Source organism: Natator depressus, chromosome 18 (genome assembly GCF_965152275.1).
Source record: "Natator depressus isolate rNatDep1 chromosome 18, rNatDep2.hap1, whole genome shotgun sequence".
NCBI lineage: Eukaryota > Metazoa > Chordata > Testudines > Cheloniidae > Natator > Natator depressus.
This window is the reverse complement of record NC_134251.1, coordinates 17,559,619-17,587,271: the sequence shown is the minus strand read 5'-3', so window position 1 is coordinate 17,587,271 and position 27,653 is coordinate 17,559,619. Positions and strand designations below refer to the sequence as shown.

Below are 27,653 nucleotides of genomic sequence, written 5' to 3'. Positions count from 1 at the left end.
ACAAGGGGCTAATCCAAAGCTCATTGAAGTCAGTGGAAAGACTCCTATTCACTTCAGTGGGCTTTGGTTCAAGCCCTGAATTAATACTTCTATTGTTTTTTACTTAATATATCAGGCACTTTGAAAAAGGCAAAGAACCACTCTGGTAATTAGAGAAAAGGGACCTGAGTTTCTGTCTGGGCTACCAAAAGGGATTTTACATTAACATAGGCAAAAAAATTTCTGTCAGCTGCCATCCTCTGTGGTATGGCTCAGGTTAACTTCCTGATTAATGGTAGTTCATATGATAGGCTAAGATGAAAAGAGCTGATGAAATAAAGGAATAGAAATCTTTACAACAAAGATCATTTAAATAGAAATTTCTAGGGATGTCTACATCAATTCTTTAACATAATTTTGATAATAGATTATGTAGCAAAATGTTTTGTCCAGTTGGGACAGATTCCAATAAACGACTATATTGATAAATTCCTTTGTATACCTATGAATCAGCAAATGAGAGCATCCCAGGTCTGTTTCTTTTTAAGCATGGGCTAATCTTAGATTAAGATGTTCTGAACCCACAAAAATATCAATTATTCCCCCAAGAATTCAGTAACTTTAATTTAAAAAAATACCAAGGAAATATCACATTTATTTGGAACTCTATTAAACCAAACAAAAGAAGACCAATTATGATCAGGCTTAAAAGTGAAAAAAGCCAGCATTGTGTGTGTAAATGCTATTTATTAACAGATGAAACAGCCTGAACCAAACTTGCTTGCTTTGCATATAATTGAAATTAAAAGTTGCCAACTCTTCAGGCTAACCTGAGGAAATAGTTTCTGACATTGATGTTTCTGTTGTACCCCAGTGAAGTGACACAAAATATTGCCCACTGAAATGAACAAGTCATGTTAATACAATAACTGATTTCATACTCGAGAGATTCTATTTTACAGCTCACTGCCCTCTGCCACTTTGTAGTGATAGGCTGTGCTTTGAATTTCTAGCCGCCTCAATAAGATAAGCCATGGTGCTTAACAAACCAACCCCCACCCTTTCAGTCCCTACAACAGTGTATTGGAATATCAACAAGATACAGTTACTGAGTGAGCACAACCTCCTTGAGAGCTAAAAGTTCTGAATTCAATCTGCTGTAGAAGCTCTTGTTAAATTTTACCTCTTGCTTTCAAATATCCTTCTCAGTACAGCCTTTCATGGCCCTTTGCAATTTTAATTTAATTTAACACATTTTGAATTAGAAATAGGACATTTGACTCTATTGACTAGTTTAAGCTATTACAGTATCTTGAACATTGTCACATTCATTGTTAAAGGGGAAGAGGCTGGATGCTGAACAATTTAGTCACAGACTCATGGAGAAACAGATGCAAATTTGACCCCAGTTCAAGAAAGCACCCAAGCACATGCTTAATTTTAAACATGCTTAAGTGCTTTCCTGAATAGGAGTCTAACTTTATGCCAGCTTTGGAGTCTACTGTACATTGATCTAAAATTTGAACCAATTATTTTAACTATTAAGACTTCTTAATTAAAATTAAATGAATACACTTTTTTACGGATTAGGAAAGCCATTTTCTTACACATCTTTGGATGCTCTTGAGGATTGGTTATTTTTTTCTTTATTTAGCATGTTCATTGAATTGCATATTTAATTCAACATCTCTGATATGTGATTGAAATATAAATTACAACTTGCTAAAAATCCTAAATCTTACCTTGGTATAATAGGTTTGTCAAAGTACCTTCCAATTTCAAATTAAGCTTCAGGTACTGTGAGCAAAGTACGTTAATGCAGTTTTTGTGAAACTGCATGGAAAAATATGTCTGAATTAATTTAGGTTTCAAAAACTAAATTATACTCTTTCCCCTTACATTTACCAAGTAGCTAGCTAGAAATTTTACCTATATATCTTTTTTCCAATAAGACTGTGTAAGATAATATACTAATTGCTTGTACAGCACAGATCAGATTTGTAAATAAGGCTGTGTAATGCTTTGTTACCTTATCTCAAGTAGAAAGCCATAGATTAACAATTTATTACTCCAACCAATTTTTGCCAAGCATTCGGAAAGTACTGAGTAAATCAAAGCTGTCTTAATAGCTGACTTACCTACCTTCCCTTAAGAGAGTCGCACATGTGGATTTTCTTCCACTGTTAGAACTTTTTCATAAGGCATGCAGTTATATACTGTGTGTTTTAAAAATAATACTAGTGATAGAGAGTATTTCCACCAAAGGACAACTATGTTCTCATGCTAATGAACATCCTGCACTGCACATGGGAGTCATCAATCAATGAGCAAGTTCAAAACAAAACCGTTTATAACTAGAATATGTGTTCCAATTATATGGGTTATATGCATGCACACATGGCCCATGGCAGCATGGAGTGTCTCCCTCGCTGCTACTTCTAGCTATTGCCAGGTCAAACTGCCTCAGGCAGTTGCTGCTCCCTCATGGGGAGATCTGAGGGCCAGTGGATCCAAGGAGTTCACAGACCCCTGACCCACCACTGAGAGTCCTCATCCTTCTACATGTTCCCACAGAGTAGTCTGCCCAGGAGCTCAGCACACAAAGGGTAGCTCTGGAGTCATCTTGGACTTGATCCTGCATCATCCAAGTTAATGGGAGTTTTTTCATTGACTCGAATAGGAGCAGACTCAAAACCCCATGCAGCTACCCATATGGAAAAGGGCTGTAGAACTCAATATGGATGTAACCAACATGGTTCCTTAGATATTACTCCAAAAGCCTCTAGAATGTAAGAGTCTTAAAGAGAGACATTCTGTAGAATTCTATAGCAGGGATAGAATTCTCCATTAAGTTTTATAGGACCATTCAAAACCCCAGTTTGAAAGGATCTCAGTTTCTATAATATCCTGTAGGAATTTTCCATAAGGGACTCCATAGCTGTCCACACTACTCTCCCCCATCACACACACACACACAAACGAACTGCAATAATGCAGACATGTTTAGGGGTGCAAGGAGATACAGTGTGAATGAATGTACGTAATATGGTGAAGAAGTAAACATTGCAGATGTTTGGACCTTGATGTTGATTACTCTCCAACGAAAGGTCATCATCTTTGCCATTTCCAGGCTGCACTGGCTGAATTTAGGCTACCTTTGTGGTGGAGGGTCCTTGCTAAGAGCGAAGATTAGTCCAGCAAACTTACTCTAGACTGTAAGCATATTTCAACCCCAGAACCTTGAATGGTGTTCCCTTTTTCCAAGTGTGATTGGAGGAGGATTTTTTTAAAATGTGCCTTTAATAAGATTAGTTTTTCTTATGATTTAAGGTGTGTTTCTAACAGTGCCAAGATAGTCCAGCTTGCCTGGGAATTCCCCTTACTAATAATATCCAGTTATTTCATTTGCTTAGTTTCCATCTTCTCTGGCATGTTGCCAGAATAGACCCTCAGCTGTGACTCACTAGCAGTACTTAGAATGCAGCAGCTAGATTTCTTGTCTCACAAATCCTGTTTCAGTCACAATTGAAAAGAAGTTTAATGGTCTCACTGAAGTCCCTGGTGGACTTTTTGTTCGCATCACAAAGACCGTAAAATATGGCACAATTTGAAACGACTGGCAACTTCTACTCAGAGGATAAGATATAAATGTTGCTGTCTGTACAATTTGCAACAAACAACACATACTGTAATATTGTGTAGTCAGCTTGCAACTGCATGGTTCTTTTTAATTTATCTCTTTCTTTCCTTGCTCTGGAACTTGATTAGCAGAGGTATTACAGGTCAGGATGCTCAACAGACACATGTAGATATTAGGAGAAGCTGTGTCCTCGTAGCTAGAACAGGGGACTGAAGTCAAAAGACTTAGGTTCTATTCTTGACACCGCTACTGGTACTTTGTATGATCTTGGGCTAATCCTTTCACCCCCAATGCCTCAGTTTCCCCATCTGTAAAATGGGCGCAATAACACTCGTCTTTTTATAGCACTTTGAGATTTTCCAAAGAAAAGCTCTATACAAGTACAAAGTGTGATTATTTATTATTTCTCAATGTTTGCACAGCCTTTCACTGGCCTGTCACTCTTTCTGACTTGTGTGTAATAAATTCACCCCAGTAAAAATATGTAATTTTCCTGTGAATTTTGGGAACTGGATTTTGATATATAAATCTAACGCAGTGCCATACATTTATGATCTGCACAGCTTTGATCCACCTGGCCAGATGTCTGCTGGAATGTCATGTGAAGTGGTGGTCACATTTAAACCAATGGTAAGTGCACTTTATGCAGCAATTATAATACAGATACATTAGTTACAGGATGGTGTGAATAATAGTGTTATCCACCCACCTAATTTGATAATAGTATCATTTTAGTCCGATTTTGTTTATTGTTAGAAAGAAAACAAAGATAATTACAACCTTAAAAATAATATTCTAATTTAACTATCTTGCACACCACACACTGGCATTTTCTAGTGCAATATTTTTTTTTATAACTCCAAGCATTAAGTATATCTGTAGCATGTATTCTCAGGCTGAAAATTGCTCCAAACTGGAACATATTAGATGTTACCCTCCTGAAATAAGTTAGATAATTACCAAAAAAAGATTGCAGTTACATAGAAACCTAGACACACTAAAATTATGTTACAGTATCTAACCTTAAGAATGTATTTATTTCTTCTTTACTGTAATTAGTTGATTTATTAACTTTTTCAGATGACTAAAGATTTAATGTTTAATCTGTTTAGATGCATCATTAATTTTTTAAAATTATTTTGTTTAGATAAATGAAGTTCTTGAAGGAAAAGTCACATTTTTGGCTCAGAATGGTTCCTTTTCCATTCCACTGAAATGTACAACCAAGAGATGTGTTGTAAGTCAATTTTTTTAACTTTAAATACTTTGGATGAGAGAGTCCAGTGTAAGAGCAAAATGAATATAAATATTAGTGAGAATACTTAGAAATGTATACACTTCACTTATTCCTCTTGGTCTAAAGTACTCTTTTGCCATAATGATTCATTCCTGAATAGATTCTTCTATGAAAGTGCAGCATTACTATTAGCATATTTCATAAAGATTTGTTTATAGTTTGTTTACTAACATGCTTACAAAGAACCTTACAATGTCCAACATTTGTGCCTAGTAGATGCATTGTTATATTTTGAGTTAAACAAGAAATGCTGTTTTTTTAAAGTCTCCGGCCCCAAACTCTACAGAGATTTATGCATGTGCTTATCTTTAAGCATGTGAGTACTCTAACTGGAGTCAGTGGGACTCTTACTACTACTATTTATTAATTATATGCAATACAGAAGTGCCTAGGTCCCCTAGTCATGCACAAGGATCCCATAGGGCTAGGGGCTGTTCAAACACAGAACAAACAGATGTTCTGCCTCCAAAGAGCTTACAAGGTACTCATGTGCTTATAGTTAAAATCTGTTAAAATTATAGTTAAGCCTTTATCATTTGGGTCCTCTAATTAACATGCAAAAAGAGTAGGTAAATGCGTGATACATGTAGCCAACACCCATTACTTTTCCTTCTCGTTTTATTTTGAACACAACATTACAAAATGTATTTCATATTTTACTGGAGGTGAAAATAACATATTGTATGAGAAGACATGCTATTTTACACCTTACAATCAAATGCTGAGGGTTTCACTGAGACCTTTACAAAATCACTTTAATGTATACAGCTCACCATGAGCTGTGACCTTAACTTCCAGTGGAAACCAGTTGGGAGTTGTTTTAAAAATTGTGGCACAATATGACAGGAGAGCGGGGAAAGATGTTCAAAGTCATAAACAGAAGTTGCGCACCTTACTTCCTTACGTTTCTTTGAAAATCCAGCCTATGTCTTGGAATTTGTTCATAAGCTTAGCTTTCCATTTAGACAAAAAAATCATATAACATCTTTAGATCCCTCCATCTATTCATAATAAAACTTATAAACTCTCTCTCCTTATGCAAAGTATCAGCCTTTAGAAAAATTTTAAACCTGGTTTTAAATGAGGAATATACACCTATTATATTTAAGCTATGACACACCATATTTTCACAGGAGACACTAGTTTTTCTTAAGTGGGTGCATTTGATTTCTCATGGGCTACTTTGAAGAATGTACTTTGGCAGAGCAACGGCTCTTTTGAAACTTCCTTATCAGATAAGTGAAGATATATCAGTCACAAGATTGCATCACAGACCAAAGGAGATGGGAATAAACAATGTGTGCCTACAGACTGACACTAAACAAATCTAGACACTGGATGGAAATGGGTATGCAGGATGATTTTTCCAATATAGCAGTCACTGAGGAATCAGGGTTGCAAATACAAAATTTGGAGTATTCCTAGTAGTCCTTTTAGCAGCCCAAACAGGTATAAAAAGGATTTAGACACAGGAGAACTATCCTGGAGTAGAACTGGGCAAATTATAGATTTTTCAGTTCATTGGCAATTCTAAAATAAAATTAATTATTTTAAAGTTGTGTCAGATCAAACCAAAAATGAAATTTTTCAAAAATTTTCCATGAATCAAAGAGTTGAAAAAAATTCATTTCAGCTTGAACAAAATGTTTCATTTTGGTTGAAAATTTTTTTAAAGTCTAATTTTAAAAATAAAATTAAAGGAAATTTCAAAATGAAAAATTATTTTGAACCAAAAAAAATGTAAACATTTCATTTTGAAAATATCAAAATGTAATGCTTTGATTTGAGGGGTTTTGGGTTTTTTTTTCTTGACTTAAAATGTTAGGCAAAAACAATGTGAATTTGCAAAATGTTTCCACGTTTTCAAATCTGCATTCTTTGCTGAAAAAAGTTTCAGTCGAAAACATTTGTTTTGCTCTAGCTTGGAATTTTTAGTATTGTTGTTAAAATTCAGAAAAGTTTGAGTTTGGATTGTTTAAGTTCCTTTATTGCATTTCACATTGAGAGCTCAGCAGACAGCAAGTTTTACTCAGAGATAGTGGAACAAAGCAAAAATAATCAAATACATAGAAGAGGAAAAATAAGAAAATAGAAACTGTGAAAGGAAATGCAGTGTATTATTCAGGAAGTCCTCAATCTATTAAACCACTTAACCATGTGCTTAAATTTAAACACATGAGAAGTCATTTTGACTTCAGTAGGATTACTTGATACTGAAAGTGGAGCATGTATTAAGGGCATGGCTACACTGGAAACTTCAAAGCGCTGCCGCGGGAGCGCTCCTGCGGCAGCGCTTTGAAGTGCAAGTGTGGTCGTGCGCGAGCGCTGCGAGAGAGCTCTCCCAGCGCTCCTGGTAATCCACCTCCGCGAGGGGATTAGCTCAGAGTGCTGGGAGCATGGCTCCCAGCGCTCGAAGCCTGTCCACACTAGCGCTTTAAAGCACTCCAACTTGCTGCGCTCAAGGGGGTGATTTTTCACACTCCTGAGCCAACAAGTTAGAGCGCTATAAAATGTAAGTGTAGACAAGCCCGAAGGGCATGGCTACACTTGCAGATGTAGAGCACTTTGAGTTAAACCAGCCTTTGTAGAGCGCAGTAGGGAAGTGCTGCAGTCTGTCCGCACTGACAGCTGCAAGCGCACTGGCATGACCACGTTAGCAGCTCTTGCAACGGCTACAGAGAGCAGTGCATTGTGGTAGCTATCCCAGCATGCAAGTGGCTGCAATGTGCTTTTCAAATGGGGGAGGGAGTGTGACAGGGAGTGTGTTATGTGTATGTAGGGGGAGAGAGTGTGGGTTTTTGGGGGGCTGAGAGCATGTCAGCATGCTGTCTTGTAAGTTCAGACAGCAGCAGACTCCCCCTTCCCCCCCACCCCCAGACTCTCTCTCTCTCTCTCTCATACACAGCATTCCACAGTAATGGTTTGCTTTGTCTTGGAGCAGATAAGCAGCCGGCTATCAGAAACAGAGCTTTCAAAGGGCATATCCTCATTCCTGCAGTGATTCCAAAACAATGACAAGAGTGGCCACTTGACTTAAGGGGATTATGGGACGTTTTTGGAGGCTGATCAGACCGCAGTAATGCAACACCTCGTTCACACTCATGCCTGGGTGTTTCAGCCAAGGCGCACCAAGTGTTAATCTTCTCGCCGAGGTGGAGTACCAGGAGCACTCTAACCGCAGAGTCAGAGCGCTCTGCATGCCTTGCCAGTGTGGAAGGGTAGTGGAGCTAGGGCACCCAGGGCTGCTTTAAAGCGCTTTAACTCGCAAGTGTAGCCAAGCCCTAAGTCCATCATTTTTCTTCAACAAAAGGTGCTTCTTCTAATCATCCCTCTGTTCCCTACAAGTCAAGGTAAAAAAGTCAACCCTTGAAATGAGCAACTTTTTGTTGATTTCCCATAGCCATGAACACAGACACTGTCTTTATGAGTTGCTGGGGGGTGCTCGACCCCTGCTCCATTCCAGGCCCCGCCCCCACTCCATCCCTTCTCCCAACCCCCCACCCCTGCCCCATTTCACCCCTCCCCCACGCGCACCCCACCCTTGCTTCTCCCCCTCCCCCCAGCACCTCCTGCACACCACTGAACAGCTGATCCATGGTGGGTGGGAGGCACTGGGAGGGAGGGGAGGAGCTGATAGTCAGGGCCACTGGAGGGTGGGAGGTGCTGGGGGGAAGGAGGAGCTGATTGGGGGGGCTGCCAGTGAGTGCTGAACACCCACTATTTTTTTCCATGGGTGCTCCAACCCTGGAGCACCCATGAGTTGGTGCCTATGGCCATGAATACTGGTATTAAATATCACCGTAGTGCCTGATTCAGAACTTCACCCCTGACTTGGCAGCAAATTGCCAGTAAATAAATTGCCTAATAAATCAGCTGCTCTAATATCTATTTGCTACTAAATGTGAAATTTAGCAGCATAGCAAACCCATAAGAAAATATTTCAGTGATCATAAAGCCTTTGAGTTGTGTATATGGATTTGAAAGAGCAGATGGCCAGTTCTCTGCTATCATGGATTCAATGATTTTCCAGGCCATTACAGTTGTGTACATTCTCTATTTCACATAACTAGAGTCCTTGTCAACCAAAGTAACTTTCCTATGTCTTTGCTTCATTTAAAGTTGCCTCTTATAAAACGGATTTGTTTTCCATCCCTTTCAAAAGAAATAACACTTTCTATGGGAAAGGGTCCGTGGAAGCTTTAAAGAAAGATGCGGAAAGGGGAAAGTTCTGAACTATAGAAACTTTAAAATTTTACAAACTGAAGTGTAAATTGTATAAAGAAACATTCTGTATGCTTTAAAAGTTTGTGGGAATTCAGCCCACTGTGGTCTGCTAGCAGATTGAAGGTTAACAAGTTTTACAAAAGAAAGACTCATTCTCTTCAGCCACGTGATGCTTGAAACTATTTCATATGCCTCTTCCATAAACTTAATTACAAGATCAATGAAAATTCCACCTTTACTAATGAGTCACTATGAGGTTAAAGCTGTTATAGACCTAACAAGCTAGAATGTGTCACAAATTGATCGCGAGTCAATACAATACATTGGACACTCTTCTTTTCCAGCAAGATAAGTCCACCTAATTGTGATATAAAAAGAACAACAGGGCCAAATTCTGCCCTGAAAACCAATGTATAAATACAGAATAACACCCTGGATTTCATTACCACAGATTTATGCAGTGATGTAACTAATCGCAGAATCTGGCCAACTGTTTCCAGCATCATTTAATGGAGTGAAAGGAAAGTTGTTCACTTTAATATGACTTTGTTGTTCAGATGGGTTGGCTTCTACACAAAAGACAGAAGAGTGCCCATAATTTGTGTCATTATTTGACATTGTCTTTGAAGAGGTAATAGGGACTTTCAAGTCTTATGCTGAAAATGGTAGATGTTCATTTAATTGACATTACTGACTATCTAGGACAGCAGTAATTAGGGTTTTTCTCCTTACAGCTGGCACTAGATAAAGAGCTCATTGACTTTGGCACTCACGTGGTGGGGGAGACAATTTCACGGATGATCATCCTAACAAACCGTGGCGCTTTGGGAACGAGATTTAAACTTCAGACATCAGCGGGTGACAATGGCACATGCACAACAACAGCGAAATCTTCCCTTGAAAGAATGGTGGGTCCAAGGGCATTTCATCAGACCGATTTAGACACTCCAGCCAGTAGAGCTTGTTAGATTTGAAAAACAGTTATGCAACATTGACAAACGCAAGCATTCAAAAATAGAGTCTGGGCCTCCCAAAATATCATGGAATCAGTTTAAAAATTATTTTTAAAAAATTAAAATAATACATTTTGGGTTTTCTGAGCATTTCAGGTATACACAGGTCACATTTTCATTCTTTCCTCTGCAACCACAAAGTTAGAAGCTTATTTTTAAAAAAAAAAAAATGAAAGCTGGCATAATTAGTTGATTCCAGGGTGGCATTTCCAGTGAATCTTTTTTTTTTTCTTCTCCAGTGCGGTTTTAAAAAAATCATACCATCAATCATATCGTGTCCTGTAACTGCTGTCTTGATTTAAAAAAAAAAAAGTTTACATTTTAACAATGTTGTTAAAGTCCCACAGTAAATCAATGGGACAATTTGAGGATATTTCATCTGATTTTTTTTATCAGGCCAATCTTTAGCTTCATCTTTTTATATATTAGAGTTTAATTGGCTCCAAGGTATTTCAAAACTAATCTCTTTTTTAAATTTGAAGAAAGTGATAGACCTGTTATAAGAGAGACAGTCAAACAATGTACAATAAAACTGCTGAGCTGACTCTTCACCATGGTTTTCCACTCTAATTCTATAGTATAAAAGTGTTATTCATATAAGAAAATTGACGATTTAGAAATGACACCTTCTGAATTCACAACTCCTTGTCTATATTCTCTTTCATATCCACTTTCTTTGCTAACTAAAACAAAGTTTTATCACTCTTTATTCCAGTGCAAACCCAGAACACCTTAACAAGTAATATGGATTCTATACATTAGCAGCAGACTTGCCCAGTTTCAAATGCAGAGTCTTTATCACTGGTAACAAGCTATGCTTGACTCAGATCCAAGGCTGAATTTTCAGCTTTGGCAGTTAAAGAAAAGCACCTGTTTACTTGTATGTTTTAGGAAATTTGTTATGAAGTCCTTGAGAACCAATACACAATGTCAATTTTCCTGAGTCATTTTTCTGAACGTAGTCACTCAATGTTCTAGTGAACTGTGCTCACTATATCAATTCCGTTTCTGAGCAGCAATAATTGCATCCTACCGCCAATAAAACTGTAGTATAAAGAAGTGCACTTTGTATGGAACGCACAGTGCATTTTCTCCACACACAATATATAATGTAGATAGATAATAAGGCTACTTCCTTTCGAAAAGTGGCAGACAGAATTGGAGCTAGGTGCAATTAAGTTACATCTTGATATGTTTTATGTTTTAAAATCTTTTCTATAAATCATCTAATTAGGTTAGTCCTGATTTAGATGGCATCACCTCTGAAGAGAAAGCCAGCAGCAGTCCTGTGGAATCATCTATATATGAAAACAAGGAACAAGTTTCTCCTGTCCATACTGAAGAAGTTATCCTACACATAAGCCTGCCTGAGAGCCAGAAGACTGAAAGCAACCTGGGCAGCAGCCATATAGGTGAGACTATGGTTTTAGAAAATTGACCTTCTGCAATTTCTGAGGCTAAGCATTCTCCTAGCAGTTTCATTGGTTCACATAGGAGACTGGAGCTAAGATGCTTAGTAAACCTGCTTAATAAATGAAACAAATAACCATTCCAGTAGGAATATATGTTTTTGTTTGTATGCTGTCCCAACCTAAAGGCATCTGGGCTCCACACAAAAGTGACTAAAAATAATGCACTGGCACTATTGCATATACCAAAAGCAGTGGAGAATGTCCCCAACAACCTCACTCCTTATCAAATACTAACCTCAGGTAAAAACAAAATCCAACTGAGTTTTCCTGCAGAGACTACAAAATTGTTATCATTGTTCTTGTCTCATCAACTGAACACCCACCTTTCACAAGAGAACCACATGACAAGTTTATTTTTACAACCTATAATTTTAGGAACAAAATGACATACAGATGAACCTCCTCAGACATTTTTCCTTTCATCTTTTAATCTTTATTTTGTGCTTTATAAGATTGGGGGGGGGGGAAGACTTACAGCCATTAATACACATATTGAAGAAGCGAAGTGCTCCCCGTCATTCTGATCATTTTACCATTCTGATCAAAAGACACTGAAAATCATATAAAGATTTCTTTTTTTAATTAAAAATATGGATTTTGTGTTTTGAACCTAAAAGATTCAGTAACAGTTCTTTAGATTGTTTTGTTCCAATTATGATGCTCTCTCTACAACATACTATATCTGTATGCTGTCTTTTGGGTGAGATCTTAAACGTTAAGATCTTCTCTGTTCTCCATGCATATTAAAGATCCCATGACATATTGAGCATGGATTTGCTGAGTTGGCCAAAATTACCCCTCTTCCCCCAATTATGAAGTATGTGTAAGCCACACACCTCCCGGGTGTGGTGTTCTGTCCCATGTAGTGGCACTGAGACCACTTAGAGACACAGATGAATGAGTCTGCTCTACAGCCTTAACTAACAGCCATATGGCTTTTAGCTCATGCATTTAACTCCGGAGGCCCTAGGTTCAATCCCGCCAATGATGACCAGGGTCTGTTGGCATTACATGTGCAGTCACCAGCTGGTTACTGCCCCCACTCCAGAAGTGGGTACTTTTCTTTGTGCAATATGAATATAGTTTGAGGCACTTTGGAATCTTTTAGGAGGGTAGGTGCTATAATCAATCTAAAGTAATCATTATTAAGGGAAGAAGGAGAATCTGGGGAACTACAGACCAGTCAGCCTCACCCCATTCCCTGGAAAAATCATGGAGCAGGTCCTCAAGGAATCCATTTTGAAGCACTTGGAGGGAGAAGAAGGTGATCAGGAACAGTCAGCATGGATTCACCCAGGGCAAGTCATGCGTGACCAACCTGATTGCCTTCTGTGATGAGATAACGGTTTCTGTGGATATGGGGAAAGTGGTGGACATGATATATCTTGACTTTAGCAAAGCTTATGATGCACAGTATTCTTGCCATTAAGTTAAAAAAAGTATGGATTGGATGAATGGACTATAAGGTGGATAGAAAACTGGCTTGATCATTGGGCAGTGATCAATGGCTCGATGTCCAGTTGGCAGCAAGTATCAAGCGGAGTGCCCCAGTGGTGGGTCCTGGGCCCAGTTTTGTGCAACATCTTCATTAATGATCTGGATGATGTTCACATTCACGGATGACACTAAGCTTGGGGGGAGGAGGTAGATACGATGGAGGGTAGGGATAGGGTCCAGAGTGACCTAGACAAATTGGAGGATTGGGCCAAAAGAAATCTGATGAGGTTCAAGAAGGACAAGTGCAGAGTCCTGCACTTAGGACAGAAGAATCCCATGCACTGCTACAGGCTGGGGACCGACTGGCTAAGAGGCATTCTGCAGAAAAGGCCCTGGGGATTACAGTGGATGAGAAGCTAGATATGAGTCAACAGTGTACCCTTGTTGCCAAGAAGGCTAACTGCATATTGGGCTGCATTAGTAGGAACATTGCCAGCAGATCGAGGGAAGTGATTATTCCCCTCTATTTGGCACTGGTGAGGCCACATCTGGAATATTGTGTCCAGTTTTGGGCCCCCCCACTACAGAAAGGATGTGGACAAATTGGAGAGAGTTCAGCGGAGGGCAACGGAAATGATTAGGGGGCTGGGGAACATGACTTACAAGGAGAGGCTGAGGGAATTGGGCTTATTTAGTCTGCAGAAGAGAAGAGTGGGGGGGGGGGTTTGATAGCAGCCTTCAACTGCCTAAAGGAGGGTTCCAAAGAGGATGGAGCTAGGCTGTTCTCAGTGGTGGCAGATGACAGAACAAGCAGCAATGGTCTCAAGTTGCAGTGAGGGTGGTCTAGGTTGAATATTAGGAAAATCTATTTCACTAGGAGGGTGGTGAAGCACTGGAATGGTTACCTAGGGAGGTGGTGGAATTTCCATCCTTAGAGGTTTTTAAGGCCCGGCTTGACAAAGCCCTGGCTGTGATGAGTTAGTTGGGGTTGGTCCTGTTTTGAGCAGGGGAGACTGAATGACCTCCCGAGGTCTCTTCCAACTCTAATCTTCTATGATTCTATGGTTATATCTGTGCTGATTATGAATCAGCTAATGGTCCAAAATGCAGCAGCACATCATGCTTGCAACACAGGTTTTACTGAAAACATCACACTGATATTCTGCTCTCTGCACTCCCTATTGGATCCCCGCTGGATACAGAGTCCAATTCAAGCTCTGTGATTTGGGGCCCTTCATGGGATTGGACCCAGCTTCCTCTGGGATGAACCTGGCCACCTATCACAGCTATATTCCACTAGACCAATGAAACTCACCCAGTAGCGGGAGGCTCATAAGTGGGGAAGACAGAGCTATCACCTGACTAGAGCAAACTGTCGACTACGAACTCACTCTCAAACAAGATAAGTTAAGAATAACGACAGGTCTTGCTGCATTCTGAACATTTACAGTACATCTTTAACCATTAAATTGTACCCTCTTCTCTCATGATCATTCATATGAACAAAGAGAAATCATTTTCTAGATCCCCCATAAATCCCCTCCTCAAAAACCTGAGAGAAGATATGGGCCTTGTATTATTCCCCAAAACTCAAGAGACGTAAGTTCTGATGCTTTTAACACAAAGTTAGTTACTCAGGCCAAACATCCGGTTTGTCTTTTAGAACAATTTAGTCAAGATGCATTAATCACCGAGGCAGATCTAGAGGCAGAAAATGCACAAAGCCCAGCAGAACTGCCACCTGAAGAAGAACTCATTGAAATTACACTGGGCAAGGTAATGTTTTTACTGAGATATGTACGGACATTCAGCTAGTCCAATTCTTGAGCAAGGAACTGACCATGAACAAAATCCTGCATTCTTTACTCAAGCAAAACTTGCGTTGGTTTCAGTGTGAGCACTGATAAACCCATAAGGTTTCATTGTATCACATCACACTTAGTGTGATTTTATTTTAGGCATTTTATATGTACAGCAGAACCTCAGAGTTATGAACTGACCAGTCAACCAGACCCCTCATTTGGAACCAGAGATGGGGGGGGGGGGAAGCAAATACTGTAAAGTACAATCCTGTGTTAAACTACTAAAAAATAAAGGGAAAGTTATAAAAAAGATTTGACAAAGGAAGGAAACTTTTTCTGTGCTTGAATCATTTAAATTAAGATGGTTAAAAGCAGCATTTTTCTTCTGCATAGTCGTTTCAGAGCTGTATTAAGTCAATGTTCAGTTGTAAACTTTTGAAAGAACAACCATAAGATTTTGTTCAGAGTTACGAACATTTCAGAGTTATGAGCAACACCATTCCCGAGGTGTTCGTAACTGAGGTTTTACTGTATTTGGACTCCGTAGTTTGACCTATTTTACATTGCCTTTTTCTGCCTAAAATGTACCATATCCAGCTGTCAGGAAAGAGTCTACACCTATTTTATACTTTGCACCATTTCAATTTTGGGATCAGCTACTCTGTGTCTTCTATGCCTTTAAAAAATGTACAATGTTTTATGTAAAATTAAACCAAACATATTGTAGTCAGACTGGGGAATTTTCATTGAATTTCATCCCCTTTCATAGATTCACCATTATTTCATGGAATTTGCAAACATTCCCACAACTGTATGGGATGTGAAGTCTCATGCTTTCATTGAAATCAGGCCACAGTTTGCTGCTTTTATTTTTATTATTATTCATTATATTGTAGCAGCACTCAAAATGCTCTCGGCCTTGCACAGACTTAGCAAGACACAGTGCTTGGCTTAAAGAGCTTGCAATCTAGAAAGATTTGGCAGGGGTGTGGAAATTCACCCAGAGAGAGAGAGAGAAAGGAGATGATATATATATATAAAAATAATATGGCCAGAGACAAGGTTTCAGATGAGAGTGAATATGATGGCAGGAGGCTACCTAGGCTCCTCTCAACTGTGGATGCAGCCTATGTGAGATTGGGGGAAAGACAGTTGCCTCTGAATCCACTCAGAGAGAGGCTGGAAGGCCCTGACTTATCCCTGCACTCTCACTCTCAGCAGTAACTGGTGTTGGCTGCTTTGGAGCAGGATCTCCACATGTCCTGGGCTTTACAAAACCCACCGTAGGTTGCAAGCTTCAGTTGGCTTCTGCTGCTCCCCTTGTGAAGGGGAGCAGGAGAGGCTGTTGAGCCTGCTGCTGTTGAATTCAGTGGGAGGAGGAACAGGCCCGTGAGTGGTAGCACAAAAAAGCATTGCTTCATGTATCACTTACACGCCAGCCCAGATAGTGTGTATTCTATCCTCCTTCCATCAGAGGAGAGAACACATAACTCAGATGTCACACTTAGAGTCCATGGCTGAACACCCTCTGGAAATTGAAGGCACTTTGTGACTCAGATTAGGTGCTCAGTTTTTTGAAGGATCAAGCTCTTTAAGGTACTGTTGATACATTTTCTACTACGTCCAGCATAGTGCATTCAGTCTGACAATGGGAAGAGCTATGTAACTATATAGATCAATATAACATATTTATATTGATATATCAGTATGTACAAAGTAATACAGTACAGGCTCAGATACTACCAGGATGAGCACAGTTTATGGTCCTATATAGAACAGAATAATACAGCCAGATTTTAAATGAAAGTTAGTAACACTTTTTTTGCATCATGTTTAGGTTACAGAAGGTGAAATTGGACCCTTCAGCTCAATTGAACTTCAGATTATTTTTACTCCCTGTGTCCCTGGGGATGTACGTGCAGAGTTTGAGATTACATTTGACAACCCAAACTGCAAACCAGTGAGTGTTTCTAAGTGCCAGGGTCTGGTCCAACACACTGAAGAAAAGCAATTTTGACATCCTTCTATGTGTAACAAGAACTACAAGGGGTTGGGAGGTGGGGTTGAAGCTGTGGGAGAGGTCAGAGAAAAATAAGCTTATAGTCATCCTGAGAAAGTAGAGGGAAACCACACATAGAATGCATGATAACTGGGACAGGTGACAACTCTAATTACCACTACAACGTATTTTAATGCTGCACTTTTATTTCAGGCCACACACTGCCTGGGTGTTGATCTTAGCAGTTTGGCAGAAAATCTACACTTAGTAGCAGGCTGTCTGCCCCAAACCTGGCACTCCCCCAAATCCACAAAGAAGCAGCTCCACAAAAAGAGCTGCAGAGGAGTAGTCCAGACCCTCATGACTTTGTGGATACACTTCTTAGGAAGGAAGGAGTATTCCCTCTAGGACTGGGCTTAGTCCTTTGGTGGGGGGTCACTGTGGGAGCAGCTTGCACTGTGCTGACCATGTATAACTGTTTATCCCACAAACAGACTGCAGTCTCCAGGGTTATTAAACTTGTAGTGCTAAATTTAAAAAAAATCCTATATTTTACATAAAAATCTAAAATATTAGCCAGTATGACACTCATGTATGCCTTCTGTCATGTTTGGACAAAAACTACTATAGTTTGTGTTTTATACTGGTAAGTGAAAGCTGCAACATTTTAATTTATAAAGGATATTTTCATCATTGTGTTTACTTAAAATGTCTTTAATATTAATAATAGGATATATGATTCTGCTGTTTATCAGCACAAACCTAATTTTCCTTTATCCTGATTTGTTAGAAATTTTCAATGGCCTCTGGAAAGTAGTAACCATTATTGATTTGTATATTCAAATATATAGCTACACTTTTGTGTCATTGGAGTCTCTGTTGATGTGCCTGTTTGGGTGCCCAATCCAAATGTCGATCTAAAGATCTGTATGTACGACCGGCTCTATCAGGACTGTATCATTATTCGAAGCAGGTAAGCTATCCCATAATATATTCATGATTGGCTAATTAAAATAACTAAATAGTGAGATCATAACGAGTGACTTGTCTGAGAAGGGAAAAAAAATCAAAGCATCAAACTAATAGGTAGTGAACTACACTAATATAGTGACCAGTAGTATTTGAATAATTTTTGTTTTAATAAAACCTCATAACACCTAATCAGGCCTTCAAAATTTTCTTGGTCCTACCTTGAGTAGACTGAAAGTCTTTTTTTCCATTACCATCCATTGGCTTTTCAATCGTCTCCATTCAGGAAGGCAAATAACCACAACCACAAATACCACAAAATGGTTCCCCTTTTGGCTATGTCGGCAGAGAAGCCAAGCACTCAGCAGGCATGAAGACTGAATTACCCCGTCATTTGAGGATTGAAGAACATTGGTTGGTCAGTGGGGGAAACTCGCACTGCTGCTGCATGTGTTGTACCTGGATGGAAGACTTCAGTCTCTAAGGCAGACACCCAGCATCTTTCTCCAGCACTAAATTCGCACAATATATTTTAGGGAGGGAAGGATGTTAAGCTTATTATTTCATTATAGACAAGTACATTTAGTCAGCCTGGGATAGCATACAAAGTGCCTTGTATTTTTCATTGTTATTCTTCCCCTGGCTTTTCCCTGTAGTTACAATCAATGTCAGAACTAGAAGCCAGCCTCAGGCCAGTTCTGCCTCATAAGATCTATAGGGCAACCACCATGGTGGTCAAGCATACCTTTAAACAGATACTATAGTACCTCTGTATAGTATAAGCAAACCTAATATGGCCTGTCTGTTTCTAAAAGGGCCAGTTGTATTTCCCTTAACCCCCACTCCTAGCCTGTGAAGTTCTCACTCTATATTATTAGCTAGATATTTAATTAGTAGAGGTGTTTATAATACAGTGTTATGTGTCGGTCTTATTTCAATTTGGATATTGTTGGCTTTGGAAGAAAAGGCCTCCATTCTTTTGGTGAAAAGGTTCACAGCTGCCTTTGTTATTGTTTTTCTCTTCCACTTCTGGCTCTTCTGTGCAACACCTCCTCTGAAGTCATCCTGTGAGGATCATGGTGCTGAAGGGTGGGAGTAGAACCAGCAGTAGCCTCCCCTTCAGATCCTGCTGCAGCAGAACATGGTTGTAAATGACTCCTCCTTACTAGTTTGTTAGGTTTAGTTTGTCACTAACTTTACTTGAGTGACTATTTTTTCCTGGCTTCAGGGTACGTAGCAGAAAGTTAAAAGGAGAAAAAAATATTCTCATTTAGACTACAGGAGTTCAAAGCTTCCAGTACACTTGGCATGATCCATGGGTCATTAAAGTTCAGACTGTTGTGTAGCATTCTAGGCATATTTTGGGAATATCTACACTGCAAAGAAAATAAAATCCTTAGCAGCGAGTCTCAGAGCCCAGGTCAACTGACTCAGACTCACGGGGCTTGGGCTACAGGACAATAAATAGCAGTATAGACATTCTTGCTTGGGCTGGAGCAAGAACCCCTCGGTGGGTTTCAGAGGCCAGGCCAAAATGTCTACACTGCTACTTTTAGCCCGATAGCCTGACCCTGAGTCAGTTGATCTAGGCTCTGAGACTCACTGCCATAGGTTTTGGGTTTTTCTGGTGGTGTAGATACACCCTTTGTTTCCTAGATACTTTATATACCTAGCATGACATCTTGTGGCTAAGGCAGTGGCCTGGAACTTGGGAGACCTGAGGTCTATTCACAGCTCTCCAACAGACTTTCTGTGTGATGTTGGTCAAGTTTTTTTTTGCTTTAGTTCCCCAGCTGTAAAATGGGGATAATAAAACTTTACCCAACTCACACAAATGTACATTCATTAATGATTGGAAGGTGCTACAATGCTGTGGTGCTAGGTCCCATATAAATACATAGATGGACCAAATCCTTATTTCAGAGGATCCTGGATTTTTGTCCAGGTACTTATATGGCCCTCACCACTGTAATATCTGTGCACTGTCCCATGGTGTCAGAACATATTGCAGTGTAAAGATAGTGCTGTAAATTGTTAGTTTCCTAGAGGTCTGTGCAGTGGCTCTTACCTTTAGAGAATGGTTATGTGAGCTACTCTGTTAATTGACTTCCATGTGCTGTTTTTTTTCTGTCTAATGCAGTTATTGGCTGCTAGATGCTGAGTATTCCTATTTTAACAATCCCCATATTTTAGGTTCTATTTAAATGCATGCTAATAGGATTGGTGTGGGGTTTTTTTACACTATTTCTGTTAGAAGACACATATTCTAAACTTTTTACCAGAATTAGACACTGCAGAGATTCTTCACAGTTGGAAAGAAATAGTAGAGCTGTTATCTCAGAAATTCAGCTCCCAGATGTGACAAACACAAGTCATGTAAGAGATTTACTTGCTCTAAAATAACCCACTCCCAGGAACAGGATTACAAATGCAGAGGCGGAATAACTTTTGTCAGTTAAAAGTGATTAACTCTCCCGATGCAAATCCCAGGTTCCTGTTTTAGGAAACTGTCAAGTAGCTTAGGCCAAAATTTGGCCAACCAAGGGGAGCAGTCCTACAAGATGCTGAGCTTTCCAACTTGCATGGAGTTTAGGGCGCTCAGAACAGTGCAGCGTGTCCTCAGCATCTTGGAGGATCAGGTGCTTTACTTAGCCTCCCAGTGCTAGAGAGAATACCTGCGTTGTTTAAGCATCAGGTCTGAAACCCTAGTACCATATACTCAGATATTGGCAGTGTTGGCTCAGCCTTTCAGCATGCTGAAGCAGACACTTTCAGTCCCTTTGGTTCACTGTGTGGAGACCTTTCAGATGAAGCCCGGACCCTTGCCACCCTCCATGGTCTTTAAAGAGTCTGTGCACGTGGTGTTGGAGGAAGGATTTGCTACTGGTGTCCATTGCTATACAGTGCACCTCACACCACTGATCCAGCAGAATGCATGAGAAACAAGCAGAAAGGACTACAGTTGCTCATAATCAGTCTAACTGATTTGATCAGTTACAGCATTAGAAAAGCCCTAGGAAGAAAGCAAATGACTAATTTTGATGCTTTCATCTGTATGCACCAACCACTTCCAGATTCGTTCCTCTCTTATTTCCATGTTCACACAGGAGACAATCTCTGCCTTGCAGTGCTGCAGGTGTAATGCTGACAGACCCCGGTCATCGGCGGACAGGATCAAACCGGGGACTCTGGAGCTTAGTGCATGAGCCTCTACTGCATGAGCTAAAAGCCAACTGGCTCTTAGCTAAGGCTGTAGAGCAGACTCATTTAACTTTCTCTCTCTAAGTGGTCTCAGTGCCACTAGATGGGACAGAACACCACACCCAGAAGGTGTGTGGGTTACACAGGCATCCAGGCTCAGGGGATTGCTGGGCTCTGACTCATGAGTTAATAGTGGGGTTAATACTTGTTTACCTTTGTTGGTCCTACCCATGCCAGATTACTTTTGCCTAGCAGTGCACAGGCCCAACATTGTAGCAAGGCTGTCCCTTCACCTCTGAATTGGTTCCACATGGAACAGAGTCCATGGGTCTCTGGCGCTGTTGATTCAGGAAGGAAAAATGTGTGATAGGTACACAAACTGCTTTTATTCTGCAACATTTTGGTTTTGAAGCACGATGAACTCAAATACAGAAACCCAGATTTGGAAGCATTGTAGCCTGACCGAGAACATAACTGTGTGATTTTGCTTTAACAATTCTATGTGCCCAGCATACTGTCCTTCACTTGCAAAGAAAGCTTGGAATAATTCCAAGTGCAACATACAAAACTGAGCTGCAATGGGAAAAGAGAGCTAAAGCACTGAATAAAATTTAGGTGTTGAGCTGGCAGCACAAACCCACTCAGGTATGTCTGATCTGTTTGCAGAGCAAAAGCCGCTCTACGCTTGAAGTTTGAAGTATGCAAAGAACTGAGTAACCACATGGAGCTTCTTCCGAAAACAGGTTACATTCAAGCCCAGTCATCCTTCAGTGTGCAGCTGAAGTTCCTGCCCAGGTGAATGAATGGTATTAATCAGCTCTCTGTTTAGTATTTAAGATATTAATTTAGAGAGCCTGTCTGCGAAAAGTCAGAGCAGGTCAATTTTTTCCTCTTACACCCACAGACTGCAATGGCTGGACTTCATACTATTGATTTCAGTGCGATTGCATAGCTGTACTGAACTTGGCCCTTTCAAGCACTCTCCCCTTCTCTCCTCCTCCTCCTCTATTCTTCTGAGATGTCAGAGTTCAAGGAGGAAATTGACTTGGATTACATTCCTATGCAGTAATACTTTCCCTGTGGTGACAGCAACAGTGTGAAAATCTTAGCAGTTGCAATCCTAGTTGGTTACTTCTGTCATTGTGGGGGAAGCTACTCTTTCAGAACAGTGAGACACACATCAGTGTCACATGGTTGAAAAGTTATTTCACTCTCTCATGGGTGTGCCTTCTAGTCAAAGATCACTAATTAGTTAACCCCTGAACAAGTGGCTACAGAGCACATGCAGAATAGCCAAACTTGCTGCTGCATACTCACATTATTGTATACCTTTCCTTGGAGAGGTTATAAAGGTTTTCACCTCTCATTTTGGGATTCTTTTCTATATTTAAAATAATACCGCTTTCTATTCTCAAACATGTCAAAAGCCTTAGTCCAGGAAGATTCTCTGCCACCCTTTCGCAAGAAGGCTATGTATATAAACAGAAGAGAACAGCTATATAAACCAAGAGATCCATTCGGCTATTTAAATGACATGGTCTTTTACTGACCATTCTCTGACTAAGGCTATAATCACTTTTTAAACAGAATTTAGTGAGTAATTTCCTGTTCAAGTATAAATTGAATGGTTAGGTTCTGATTCTGCTGTCACATCCCTTTGAATCTGTTGTAAAACCAGTTGCATCAGTGAAATTACTCCAGATTTACAGCAGTGATAGTGAGAGTAGAATCAGACTTTTAAGTCTGATTTCCATTGGTGCTGAGCATCTGCCTTTCCCATTGACTTTATCTGGAGTTGTGAGGTAAAAATTCTAGTCTCATTGATTTCAGTAGGGTCAGATTTTCACCCATTTGCACTCAGCCTCTCCAAAAATTAGACCCTCAGCTCTAAAATGAAAATCTAAAGTCAGACACTAAAGCTTTTAACAGCATAATTTTCAAAGAAAATATAAATGTTACAATTCTTCCTACATAGCCAGTTCTATCCCATTACAACAACAGTTATCACCATTATGACAGTTTCCAGTTCCTAAACTTCAGATTCTGTGAAATACTATTACATTTGCTGAATGGATAGAAGCACAACGTGGATTAAAAATGTTAATCTGCATTTGAAAAATGGGAAAGCTACACACACACACACACACACACAAACACACTCAGTCCTTTGAAACTGATCTGTATGGTACAGCATGGGAGGTGGGGTATTTTTATGGTACATGCTTGATGTATAATGCTGAGTTAGTGACACATTTATGCAAATACCTAATTGGTTCAGCACAACAAATTCAGGCTCCTCAAAAGAAGGAATAGTCTATTTATTTTTAAATTAAGCTTTAAATGTGTTGAGCAGGAATGATAAGTGTGTGATGAGAAGGCTGGGAGGGTTTGGGGAGCTCTCAGTCTTCAGTGCACATCCCAATACTTAGTCATAGGACTAAGTCAACCTATTTAAAAGCAAGATTTCTCATTTACCAACTACCAGAATTCCCCAAGTATTCTGCTTCTTGGTTTCTTGGAAGTTGGAACAGATTCCATAGACACTGGCAGCCTAATGTCTACACTGTAAAAAACAAAATAAAAACATGGCAGTGGGTCTATAGACTCAGGTTTGCGCTATGGTGCTAAAAATAGCAGCATAGACATTCTTGCCGGGGCTGGTGCTTGAGCTCTGAAATCTGGTGAGGCGAGTGGGTCTCAGAGCCTGCTCCAGCCCAAACAGGAACATATACACTGCTGGTTTTAGCATCATAGCATGAGCCCTGTGAGGCCCAGTCTGTAGACCAAGACTCTGAGATTTGCCACCATGGGGTTTGGTTGGTTGGTTGGTTTTTTTTGCCATGTAGAGGTATCCTCAGAGCCCAAGCAGGAATGTCTACACTGCTATTTTTAGCACCATAGCACAAGCTTAAGTGGGTAGTTCTGAGTTCTGAGACTTGCTGCCATGTTTGTTTTGTTTTTTTTGCAGTGTAGACATACCTGTGTGACTTTACCTGGTGATAGCTTGCAGACCACCTTGCATAAAAAGTAAAATAGAACTATGTATTGCAGAAATGTTAGAAACAATATATGTATTTTTAAAGTCACTCCATATTAATAAAAAGGGTAAATAATATCAAGCATACCGAACTCCACTAGGAACAGATCTCATGAGGTTGCCTCTTCAACAGTTTGAAGTGACCTCCTTTACTGAACATTGTGGGACACAGATGCTAACTACTCCATTAGAAGATTTAGGAATGCAAAAGAAGAATATTCCAGGAATGTGTATCTATGGAAAATTTGTTTTTGCAAAAATGTTTAAAATCTTCAACTCTCAATGCCAGAATATATACCTAACCTTTACAGATTGAAAAGTAAATGCCAATATAAACTAAAGAAAAATACCAACACTACATCACGCTTCTGTTTGTGACAAGCAATCTCATTTGCTCATTAACTAGTCTTTAAGGATACAAACAGGAAGTGTCATTTTTTGACAGCCTCCATAAACATATTTATAAATGACCCAAGGTTTCACAAAGATTGTGGAATAATCTCATTGACATTGGATTAACTTTCTGTTCTTCGAGTCATTGTTCATATTGATTCCAATTAGGTGTGCACTCGCGCTGTGTGCAGTCATCGGAAAGTTTTCCCTTAGCAGCTCCCATCATGTCGGCTGTGGAGCCCCTGGAGTGGCACCTTCATGGCTTTGAATATATGCCCCTGCCGACCTGGTCCCTCTTCAGTTCCTTCTTACCACCAGTGACCATCATTGGAACTGCGGTCGCTTGCGTAGCAAGTGCTTTCCTTAGCATATCTTCTAGTTTGTAGCTGTAGTTTCTAGTTCACAGTTAGTAACAGTTGTATATAGTTGATAGATAAGGTTTGGTAGTGGAGTTTTTCCCCCCAGTCCCCGACCCCTTCCTTGGGTTCCGTGGCATGCCTCGGTCCCAAGGGTTTAAGCCTGCGGAACCTGCAGCAAGCCTATGCCAACAGGCGACCTCCATGACTCATGCCTGAAGTGTGTGAGGGAGGCGCATGAGACAGAAAGGTGCAAAATCTGCAGAGCTTTCTACCCCAGGACGAAGAAGGAGTGAGATTTCCATCTTAAACACCTGGAAGCATTCTATCTCCCAGGTTCCCAGAACAAGGTGGCAGACCACCTCAGCAGATCCTTCCACAATCACGAGTGGTCCATCCGCCCAGATGTTGTACACTCTATCTTCCAAAGGTGGGGGTGTCCCCAGGTCGACCTGTTCGTCACCTGAAGCAACAGAAAGTGCCAGATGTTCTCCTCCTTCCAGAAACACAGCCCATGCTCGATCACAGACATGTTCCTGCTACCCTGTGGAAGCAACCTGTTGTATGCCTTTCCCCCGATCTCCCTCGAGCACAAGGTCCTACTCAAGGTCCACAGAGATAGAGCGGAGTTAATTCTGGTCGCACCAGCGTGGCCTCGCCAACATTGTTACATCACGCTCCTGGAGGCGTCAGTGGACGCCCTGATCACGTTGCCACTCCTCCCCGACCTGATCACTCAGGTTGTTTTCATCACCCCAACCTCCAGTCCCTCCATCTCACGGCCTGGAAGCTTCATGGCTAAACCCCATGGAGCTTCTCTGCTCGGACCCAGTAAGAGAGGTACTATTCGGCAGCAGAAAACCCTCCACTAGGGCCACTACCTAGCAAAGTGGAAAAGGTTCACATTCTGGTGTGCTCAGCATTGCACACTTCCACTCCAGGCGCCCATCCCACTCATCCTGGAGTACCTGCTGCACCTGAAACAGCATGGTCTCTCATAGGACAAGCAGAGGAATTTTTTAATGTGCTACATTAACTAGAAATAACTAGATGTTTAACTAGAAATAACGTGGTGAAAGAAAATTTAGGCTGAATATCAGGAAATCCTTCCTGACCACAAGTTCTGTTAGACAGTGCACTAGTCTCTCCAGGATAGTGGTGAAAGCCCATTTCTTGGGACTTCTAAGAAAACTAGAGAATATATTGTTGGGAGCAATCCTGAATTTGCACGGGTAGAATCAATGAGGGAAAGGGGCACAAACTAAAGAAGGAAGACATATGAACAACACTATCTTGAAAGAGTAGATATGCAATTGCAGTGACGATTAACAGGGGCCTAAACATTTCTTTGTGAAAAATGTCTTTTTGCCTCACTGTTCTGCAATCAGTGGTGTTTGTGGAGGAAACCTATCTAGAGAGCTGGTAGCAGAAATAGTATCACTGTGGAGACTTAAGTATGGGAAACTATTCACTGCAATGCTCTAAGGGTCCAGGTATTATAAATAGGCACATAGATCTAAAAATAATAGAGCTTTTGTATTGACTTTGCTTGAAAACTCTGAAATTGGGCTGTACGAGAGTGAGAAGTTCCAGCAACTGAAGCTCACACATTCCCTGCTAATGACAAATCTGGTATGTAATCAGACAAAGGGCTGTTGGTCTTCATGTTTGTTTCATTTCTGCAGCCTGTCTTTATTTATGTCTTTCCGTTGTGTTGTGATCCCATTGATACTGACTCAGAGGGACTGGTAATTAATTAACATCAATGTCAACAGGAACAGATTGCCTAGGTTGGTTTACTCACGTACTCATGATTGCGGCCAGAATGCAGGAGGCTTAGATACTGATTACAAAGCAAGTTTTAATTCCTATTTATGGCCATAAAGGTTTTGCTAGTAAAAAAATAAAGGGGCAGTTTTGGAAATACTTTACTAAAATGCCTGTAAATAAAACCCTGCTGTATAATCGGCTCCTTTAGTAATACAGGAAAAACACAACATATGGGTCTAAGTCCCATTAGCATTAATGGGAATTTCATGCACCTATCAAACTAGACCCTTTTCATGTCCAGCTTTTTCGTTCCAGCATAACATTTACATAGAAATAAAACAGTAGGAAATAGCCTGGACTAGTAACATTTACACTATTCATTTGTTGGAATAAATTGCTCCCATTCCAGCAGAGCATTTACTCCTATATCCAGGCACGCTAGAAGTTTGGAGAATTTGGGGTTCTGGAACCAACCTTGGTGGCTATGGCCCATGTCTGATTGAAAGATTAGTTTTTATGCTTGTTCTAATTTTCCCCACATTTCCTAGCTAAATGCAAAGAAGGTAGTAGCCATGAAGAGAGATCACTGAAGCACTAAACCTTTTCTGTTGTGGTTTGTCCCATGTTTCAAACAGACATTAACTGTGTTATTATGGCCTTTTCAACAGTTTGAAATATTTAGCAATAACCAATTTTTATTAGAGCAATATTGAATTAATTGGGAGCTTATGGGAATTCCTTACTTTTGAAAATCAGGCCTCTCAAATGCCTAAATATGAACTTAAACCTGGGAGTTTCAAAGGGGCCTCAGAGAATTAGGCACTCAATTCCCACTGGAGATGGGGATGGCATTTTCAAAAAGCACTTTCAAGACAGGTGGGGCTCCTGGTTATCATGTCTCAGTGATTCCAGATCAAATTTGCTCAGTTTTCAAGTGACCATGTTTTTCTGACTTCCAGCTCTGCAAGCAACCTGGGCTCCGACTGTGTTCTTTCTGATTCATGCATTATCACCAGCATTAAAAATTCTGCAGGACAAACTCCGGCCTCAATTATACCTGCTCA

The 27,653-nt window shown here is 40.2% G+C and overlaps 1 protein-coding gene and 1 long non-coding RNA gene across 2 annotated transcripts in view; one reads left to right on the top strand and one right to left on the bottom strand.

Moving 5' to 3' along the window:
* The window catches only part of CFAP74 (cilia and flagella associated protein 74), a 103,342-nt gene that overhangs the window by 51,876 nt on the left and 23,813 nt on the right, over positions 1-27,653 (top strand). The window contains exons 15-22 of the mRNA XM_074975251.1: positions 4,183-4,249; positions 4,767-4,856; positions 9,875-10,048; positions 11,388-11,565; positions 14,726-14,838; positions 16,702-16,824; positions 17,715-17,836; positions 21,700-21,828. Of these exons, the coding sequence (XP_074831352.1) occupies positions 4,183-4,249; positions 4,767-4,856; positions 9,875-10,048; positions 11,388-11,565; positions 14,726-14,838; positions 16,702-16,824; positions 17,715-17,836; positions 21,700-21,828 (996 nt within the window). The remainder of the gene's footprint in view (positions 1-4,182; positions 4,250-4,766; positions 4,857-9,874; positions 10,049-11,387; positions 11,566-14,725; positions 14,839-16,701; positions 16,825-17,714; positions 17,837-21,699; positions 21,829-27,653) is intronic.
* The window catches only part of LOC142000740 (uncharacterized), an 83,269-nt gene that overhangs the window by 35,175 nt on the left and 20,441 nt on the right, over positions 1-27,653 (bottom strand). The window lies entirely within an intron of this gene.